Source organism: Phanerochaete carnosa (genome assembly GCF_000300595.1).
Source record: "Phanerochaete carnosa HHB-10118-sp unplaced genomic scaffold PHACAscaffold_6, whole genome shotgun sequence".
Lineage (NCBI taxonomy): Eukaryota > Fungi > Basidiomycota > Agaricomycetes > Polyporales > Phanerochaetaceae > Phanerochaete > Phanerochaete carnosa.
This window is the reverse complement of record NW_006767633.1, coordinates 2329273-2337728: the sequence shown is the minus strand read 5'-3', so window position 1 is coordinate 2337728 and position 8456 is coordinate 2329273. Positions and strand designations below refer to the sequence as shown.

Here is an 8456-nt window from a genome sequence, read left to right as displayed (position 1 = left end):
AGGGAACCGGGGCGGGTCGTCTGCGTTGGTTCCCAGAGTGCTCTGCAGGCGAGGAATACCAGGAAGAGGAGGGCTGCGACTGAGCCACTAGTGTAAAACAACGACATGCCGGCCCAGACCGCGGATAGAAACCCAGAAAAGAGGAGCACACCGCTTTATAAGGTCTCCACCAACATCGCCAGTCTGCTCCCTACATGAAAGGTTAGATGGTAGTGATGGGGTGTCTTCATTCGTTCTGTCAATAAATGAATCCGTAGTGGCAGGAAGCCGGGGCGGGATCCCGATTATTCCTTCTAGGCCAGTTATGTATACCTCCGATGGCAAGCGGCTCTGTGGTTAGAGACTGAAACTTTGCGGCCAGTGGGCCACCGTGTACCGATTCAGACCAGCGTTGGGCAGTCAATGACCGAGTCATCCCAGTCACGGTCATTGACTGACAGCTGGTCACTGATGGGTCAATGACCGAGTTACAGTCAATGACTGGGCGGTTTCGTGATCCCACGCAAGCGAAATGCCGGGGTCGAGCGCTTGGGGGGACAGACCCCAATGGAATGGCAGGGCCCGATGGCGCCCTGCGATATGGTTGGCTGCCAAGGTGGCACCCGGAAAACCGGCCAGTCACGGTCATGTCTGACTCGGTCATTGACCAGTCATTGACCAGTCACTGACCAGTCACTGACCGGCACAACGCTGATTCAGACGGCACGACGCCGATCATCGGTCCAAAGGAAACGATGTGAGGAGGGTCGAGGGTCAACGTGGGAAAGGGTGGAAACACGCGTATAGCTCGCTAATTGAACGGGATCAGATATCGACATAGAACTTGCAGCTCTGCTTCGATCTAGGGGGATGCGCTCGCCGCCCGGCCGATTCAAGCGGACGTGCCCTAGAACGAAGACGGGTCTAGAGAACAACGTTAGCTCAGTTAAGCTCGACTAATACTGTTACAGACATTTGCCGGTTGACCTTGGAGGCATAGGCAAGGAACGCGTCTGCAGATGTGGCTGGCAAAGACAAGCGAAGACATTATTCAGACTCCTCCAGGTGGACATCACGTGAAGCCCTGCGACCTTGCTGGGCAGGTCGAGACGAACCATCGCATACACACAATCAATTCGCTCCGCGTACCAATCATTGGCTAGCCTATTCAGGAAGGATACCATGTTCAGTAAAATCAGATGGCATAACGGACTAACGTCTACCAGTCGAGACTAGCCCTCTCCGAAAACAGAGACGTGTAGTGATGCGGCACTGATGCCCTGTCTGAAATGTACGGTCGAGACCCCTGGTGCACTACTCATCGTTGCAAAATGCTTATAGGAAGTGCGAGAAGATATCATGACTCGGCATGCGAGCGTATGAACATTGTACATGTTGCTCATCTGACGCACGATCAGAGCCGAGTGACCAGCTGCGACGCATGGCCTGAACGCGGGCGTATCACGCATGGGAACGGCGCGGGATGACTGTCCACAGCTGAGAACTGAGCACCCATCCTCAAACATCAGCAACAGCGGGATACTGACCTTGTAATACCAGAGAGCCACTTAATCTCCGGGTTGATGTCTAGTCCCTTGGCATCTTTCGCGGGTACGACCTCGAAGACGGTGAGGAACGAGGCAGCGACGATCCAAACGCTGGCGTCGGCCAGAAGTCGTCCCGGGCATATTCTGACAAATCATCAATCAACTCTCGCGGTCCTTGAGAGAGATGGTGCGAGAGCGCATACCTGCGTCCCCAGCCAAAGCCGATGCCTACTGGCAGTGGCTCTGACTCAGGAGAGAGGAAACGTTCCGGCCGGAACACAGTAGGATTGCTATACACTTTATCGTTCATAGACATTGCGCTGTGGGAAGAACAAACATTCACGGTGAGTTGTGTCCATGAAGACGAGCTCCGGGCTAGAAGACATACGTGCTGTTGGCAAGGACAGTAGTGCCCTTGGGGATGTACATGCCACGATAGATATCGTCCGTGGTACTACTATGCGGTAAATCTACAGTGAATCATAATACGGTTATCCTGACAAGGGCGATAATTAAATCAAGCGTACTGAACGGGGTAGTCGGATGCCATCTCATCGTCTCATGTATGACGGCCTCCAGATAAGGAAGTGGCTCGCGGTCATCGAAGTCGGGTAGCCTCTTTCCGCCGATAACACTGTCCAGCTCGTCCTGCACCTGACGCTGGACGTTAGGGTATATAAACAGCATCGCAACGATATTCATGAGTGTTGACCATGTCTACAGCTGAGGTTAGTGCCGGAATGAAGTACGAATAGTGGAGATACGGACTGTATCTGCTCCAGCCGCGTACATCTGCAACGCGGCAGCCTTCAAGATCTGCAAATCTTCAGGGCTTGCTCCCCCATTTTGTTCTAGTTCCTCAATCTGCTTCGACGTGAAGCTTGGGGTGGCAGTTCCAGTGACCTACGCATTTATCATCAACCGCGCAGGACAACAAACTAAGGAGACATGATGTACCATCTGTTGACGCACTTGCTCGAACGGCACGTCCCGAATATTCTTAAGAAACGGTGCTGCATCTAGCAGAATGTTCATGGAGAGCAGAAGGACGAATAATATGGAGGACAGCGCACCCTTCGCGAAGCGGCCTAACCAATTCCCCGGAAACCAGCTCGGCAAGTATCTGACTGCAGACTGTCAGTGAGCCGTCCAGACCATAATGAACATATACGCACGTGAGGGGAAGAAGTCAATGATAGACAGAGAATGACCCGACTCCACGATAATTCTGCTCATTCCCTCTGCCATGCCGATGTAAGGGTCATCATCCGATGAGACTCTGTGTCCATATGTTATCTCCATGATGACTGCAGCGGAAAACCTGTGATGAAAGGTTGAATTCCTGGACCCAAGAGCGCTGCTAAAACCATACTGTCGTATATGATCCTCGTAACGCTCGGGGTTTTGCAGAACCTTCTTCAGGAGTATACGAGCCTGAGACAGCTGACTCGGGCGAAATGCACCACAGCCTTGTCTCGAGAAGGCCTGCTGAAAGAACTTGCGCTGCTTGATAAAGTCTTCCCCGTACGGCAGAAATCCAAGCATGTCATCCCATCCAATCCTGTTACAAGTACTGTGAGCATAGTCGTATATCCTTGAATGCAACGTAAGACATACATCTCATGGACAATGGAGCGTGGACGACTACTATATATTGCACTCCGCTTCTCCAGTAGGTCTGACGCAGCTTCTTGGCTGCTCAGAACTACAAGATGTTTTCCTAGGATGTTGAAGTACATTACATCGCCTATCATACCCGATAAGCTGTAAGCTAGGGAACGTACGTGAGAAACACACCATATTTCTTGGCCAATTCCATGAGACCTAGGGGCGCGTCGTGCGCAGGAAAGGACCGGACATTTCCGATCAATGGATCCGCAGGTGGACCTGGAGGAAACGGGGCGAGTCGTCTGTGCTGTTTCCAGAATGCTCTGCAGATAAAGTACACCAGGAGGAGGAGACCTGCGATTAAGCCCTGAAACATCCCGGTAAGACTGCGGTTAGCTATAGCGAAGGGGAACACACCATGTACATCGTCACACGGGCCCACTATACAACGTGTCTACCCAGACCATCAATCCACCCTTGCGTCATGAAAAATTAGAGAGTCATGGGAGTCTTGATCTTCCGCCGCGGGCCGCAGTGAATATTCCCTGCGAACATATGGATGCATCTAGTGACAGGGAAGCTGGGCCAGGGTACTCCTACGATATTACGTCTCGCCAAGCCTGAGCTTGACATGCAGGGTCGCCTCAAGTATTTTCCACTAACTTACGGATGGGCTTAATTGACAAATGAGCATGCCGACATGTCTACATATGAATCAGGGCAACGCTCTCCGAGAATGAGGACGGGCAGGAGCAGCTTGCTTCGGCGCGATACTGTTGATCGTAATCATCAGGCAGCAGCCCACAGCTCCGAGCCAACTCTACACTCACGCGCGGCATTTGGCACTCTACGTCCTGCGGCGCACGACCACAGGAACAGGATCCCTCACTCGCATGACGAACTGATCCTCGACAGCGCGCTCGCGTCCAGCGGGATCCCACCCCTTCTCGAGCTCGAACTCGAGGTTCTGCACCAGGTAGCAGCACACCATGCGCATCTCCATCTGTGCGAGGTTCTTGCCGACACAGTTCTCTGGGCCGAACGAGAACGGTATGAACGCGTTCGCGTCGTGCGCGAACAACTCGCCCTCGGGTGCACGTTCGAGGCCCTCAGCAATGAGCCACCGCTCGGGCCAGTACGTTTCCGGCTGGGAGAAGTATCGCGGGTCGCGCTGCAGCGACCAAAAGTGCACACGCGCCTGCGTGCCGTCTGGGATGAGGCTATAGCGGAGTGAGGGAGCTGTAACGTCTCAGCATTGAGAGTAAACGTACTAAGGGCCAACAAGTCTGTCTCCTTTGCCAGGGATGGGAGCCCGTTGACTGCCGCTTGGGATGACAGGATACAATCGCAAGGCCTCGTTACTGCACAAGAATTAGACATGCGGCGCACAGCGAATGGATACGAGACACACAGGACAGCATCCAAGAAGACCATCTTGCTATGGTTCTTGGTGTCAAAAGCGTTTTCGCCTGCAGGGTAGTACTTGTCGACTTCAGCCTGGAGCCGCTTATAGTAGTGCGGATAGCGCAAGATGTTCCAAAAGGTGTTGCCCAAAACGGTTGCGGTGGTATCCGAGGCTGCAACAGTCGCCAGCATGCCCTCCGAGATGACTTGACCCATGTCTGGAGACGTCTTTTCTGCTTCGTCTTCATTACTCTGAGAACTCATGGTCATCATGTGTTGGGCTCGTCGATATTGACAAGCCTACCAGGTAGTAGAATAAATCCTTCGTCTTCGCGCCGTTCTTATAACGGAATGCAGCGCGATCGGTCGCAAAGTCACGCAGCTTCTTGATCATCGGCGCCATAGGAAGACGCTTAGCATAATGAGCCAGCCACGGGGCGTGATAATATGCCATTTGACCTCTGCACAGTCGTCAGAGTAAGCGAGGGTATGGAGGGCATGAACGTACCCCGAGGCGGACTGCAGCATGGACCATACCCCATCGCTGTCGCCGTTCACAATCAGGTCGCTTCCTCCACCAAACCTATACTGGGATCAGCACGCATGACAAGCGGAAATGGGGCACCTACACAATGTCTCCCATGACGTCGTACGAGAACAAGCTGAGCCACATTGCCAGATCGATGCTGCCCTTCTGGACTGCTAGCTGCTCACAGAGTTGCGTGGCGCGTTTGACGACGACCGGCTCATACTCCTTCAACGCCGCTGTGCTGAATGCACGAGCCCAAGGGCGACGGCGACGGGCATGCTCAACCGGGTCTCTGATTATGATAAGTCCCGAGACAGGCGGCTCTAGAGCCTGACCCCCCGCAGCTTTAACAAGGGTGGTGAGTATGACGAGAACTACAATGTTAGTACGTGGGAATAGCGCTTACAAGGACCCCTCGGCAGGCCCTGAGTGCCCATCAGCGGTTCCACGGCGCCGACGTCGCGAATGGAAACCTCATTAGGTCCAATGCGCACGATGTCACCATACAGGTTGTGCAGCTCTTGCATATAGAAGTGCTGTCTACCATTGCGTCCCTTCCAGACAATCCACCACTTGGAAAGTCTTGCCAGAAACGGCCCCGGATAGTTGTAGAGAGGGTGCCATGGAAGGATGCGATATAGCGAGATGGATGTCAGCAGGACAGTGTGATACGTCGCCAGAGCAAAGAGCGGTGCAAGGAGTGGCCCATAGTGGGGGATGAGGAGCGCGGAGAGACTCAAGGGAAGCAGAAGGAGTAGAAGAGCTACAGCTGGGACGTATGTGGGCTCCCATTTCTTGAATATGAGATGGCATACCTGCGTAGACGCATCTGGGTCAGCCGCTAACACCAGAGCAGAGAAAGCAACGAACAAGTGCAGCTCCTCCCACAGCGACGAGAGCATTTGTTCGCCTCAAATCAGTATCAAGCTCGGAAGCACGACTTTCCCAGAGTTTTGAGACATAGTTCGCGCTCATTTTGCGCAGTTTACGCAGATGGAGTACGGCCAGACGGCGTGGTTTTTAAAGCAGCAACGGTGCCGGAGTTACCCGAGCTGTATTCTGTCACATGAGATTGCTCAGTGCTCACATGAGACTGCCACTTGATGCCCTTGTGCCGTAAAACGTCGATATGTTGTTATGACTGGGAACGATCTCTCCCACTGGCAGAGTCGGTGAACGCACTTGCTGCGAGGCGCCAATTATCTTGATGTGACACGTCCAATTGAAATGTCATATTGCTGTCACGTCCCGTGGTAAGTAGTGATGTCACGCGGTTGGTACTTGAAATTTGAAAGGCCGGGGGCTAGTTTCGCAGTATATCGGTATGGGATAGATACAAGCCGGTATCTTATAATTTTAGAAGTGCTTAGAACCTCACATGGAGCGTAGTCGACCTAATTTAGGCTAAGCTAATAATGGCCACGGCTCGAATGAATGGCACCGTGGCAAGGTGCTCATCCGGCCGCCGACGTACGATCAGAGCCGAGCGATCAGTTGCGCTGCATTGCTTGAACGCGGCCGTATCATGCATGGGAATGGCGCTGGATGGCTGTCATAAGGTTTGAATATGCATCAGCACTCGTGGAACCCGTCTTCGGACACAACGATAGCGGGGTTCTAACCTCGTGATACCAGGAAGCCACTTTATCTCGTGGATGACGTCTTGTCCTTTGTCGTCCTTTGCCGGCACAATTTCGAAGGCGGCAAGAAGCGATGCAATGACTATCCAAACGCTCGCATTGGCCAGATGTCGTCCCGGGCACATTCTAGTGGACAGTGTATCAACTTGCGATTCCAAGAAATATTGTGCAAGTATCACCTGCGTCCCCAGCCGAAACTAATATTCACAGGTAGCGGCTCAGATTGGGGCGGGAGGAAGCGTTCTGGTCGGAACTCGGCGGGGTTGTCGTACACCTTATCGTCCATGGACATCGCACTATGGGAAAAACAACCGCAGTGAATCAAGTATATGCGGATGGATTCTTTGAGGGCTAGGAGACGCACGTGCCATTGGCGAGGACAGTAGTGCCCTTGGGTATGAACATACCGCGATAGACGTCGTCAGCGATGCTGCTATGCGGCAAACCTGGCGCGAACCGTAATCAGCCCATCTGACAAAGGTGTTGGCTAGACCTCGACACACCGAATGCGGTTGTAGGGCGCCACCTAGCTGTTTCCTGAAGGATCGCCTCGAGTTCAGGAAGGGATTCACGATCCTCAAAGTCAGGTAGTCTCTTGCCACCAAGAACCTTGTCCAGCTCGTTCTGCGCTTTGCGCTGCGCCTTGGGATAGAGATATAGCACCGCAATGGCATTCATAATTGCGGACCATGTCTGCGACCGAGGTCAATACCAAACCCCAAATCCTGAAAGATACGCACTGTATCCGCACCAGCAGCATACATCTGCGATGAGGCAACTTTCAAGGTGTGTAAGTCTTCGAGGCTTGCTCCCCCACTTTGTTCCAGCTCCTCGATCTGCATCGACATAAAACTTGGGGCAGCATTGCCAGCAGCCTATGCACTACGCTCAATGCATTACGTGAGGTGGCAGGTTCAGTGAGACACATACCATCTGTTGGCGCACTTGCTCGAAAGGCATGTTACGCATATGCTTAATAAACGGCGCCGCATCTAAAATATATGCATGAGAAACAGGACGTGGAGCTTGCCAAGGGCAATGCACTTTCTGCGAGGGGACCAAACCAGTTTCCTGGAAACCAGCTCGGCAGATATCTTACTGCAGACTGTTAGTGTACCGTCAAGATTATGATCAGAAATACACGGACGCCAAGGAAAGAAATCAATGATAGACAGGGTATGGCCTGCTTCCGTGAGGATCCTGGCCATTCCTTCTGCTATGTTGATGTAAGGATCATCATCTGAGGTGACCTTGTGCCCGTATGTTATCTCCATAATAACTGCAGCGGAGAACCTGTGATGCATAGTTAAACCTCCAGATAAATGGGTTTCGCTTCGTTAAACTCATACTGCCGCACGTGATCATAGAAATGTTTTGGGTCTTGCAGAATCTTCTTCAGGAGCACATGAGTTTGCGAGAGCTGGCTCGGGCGGAACACGAAGCAGCCTTGCCTTGTGAAGCCTTGTTGGAAGAACTTGCGCTGCTGGTGAAACTGCTCTCCATATGACAGAAATCCGAGCATGTCTGCCCACCCAATCCTATCATATATAGTATGCATGGTCAGCGATTATTAAATGCGATACAAGACATACATCTCGTGGATGGTAGAGGGCGGACGGCTGCTATAAATCGCACTTCGCTTTTCTAGCAGATCGGAGGCGGCTTCTTGACTACTAAGCACGACGAGAGACTTTCCCAAGATGTTAAAGTACATCACGTCACCTATCAATCGCAATGCCTGGTGAGCCG

General features: G+C 52.6%; 3 protein-coding genes across 3 annotated transcripts; all 3 read right to left on the bottom strand.

Annotated features, from left to right (window-relative positions):
- Window positions 1–1393: 1393 nt before the first annotated feature.
- Window positions 1394–3510, bottom strand: PHACADRAFT_210387 (uncharacterized protein; the record flags this gene model as incomplete). The annotated part of the gene is made up of 11 exons (XM_007397218.1): window positions 1394–1466; window positions 1527–1670; window positions 1730–1846; window positions 1915–1996; window positions 2054–2243; window positions 2295–2429; window positions 2484–2653; window positions 2702–2847; window positions 2899–3087; window positions 3144–3273; window positions 3324–3510. 11 exons carry the CDS (start codon window positions 3508–3510, stop codon window positions 1394–1396), a joined length of 1563 nt encoding a protein of 520 aa, XP_007397280.1.
- A 471-nt stretch (window positions 3511–3981) lies between these two features.
- On the bottom strand, window positions 3982–5969 carry PHACADRAFT_163000 (uncharacterized protein; the record flags this gene model as incomplete). Its single annotated transcript, XM_007397217.1, has 7 exons — window positions 3982–4354; window positions 4406–4495; window positions 4546–4790; window positions 4843–4999; window positions 5047–5121; window positions 5168–5411; window positions 5474–5969. 7 exons carry the CDS (start codon window positions 5967–5969, stop codon window positions 3982–3984), a joined length of 1680 nt encoding a protein of 559 aa, XP_007397279.1.
- Window positions 5970–6364: 395 nt separating this feature from the next.
- On the bottom strand, window positions 6365–8451 carry PHACADRAFT_146690 (uncharacterized protein). The gene is made up of 11 exons (XM_007397216.1): window positions 8300–8451; window positions 8057–8245; window positions 7855–8000; window positions 7752–7805; window positions 7638–7699; window positions 7448–7582; window positions 7211–7400; window positions 7072–7153; window positions 6887–7003; window positions 6690–6833; window positions 6365–6616 (listed from the first exon to the last, which is right to left on the bottom strand). The coding sequence occupies exons 1-11, from the start codon at window positions 8419–8421 to the stop codon at window positions 6544–6546; spliced, it is 1314 nt and encodes a 437-aa protein (XP_007397278.1). The 5' UTR covers window positions 8422–8451; the 3' UTR covers window positions 6365–6543.
- Window positions 8452–8456: the final 5 nt, after the last annotated feature.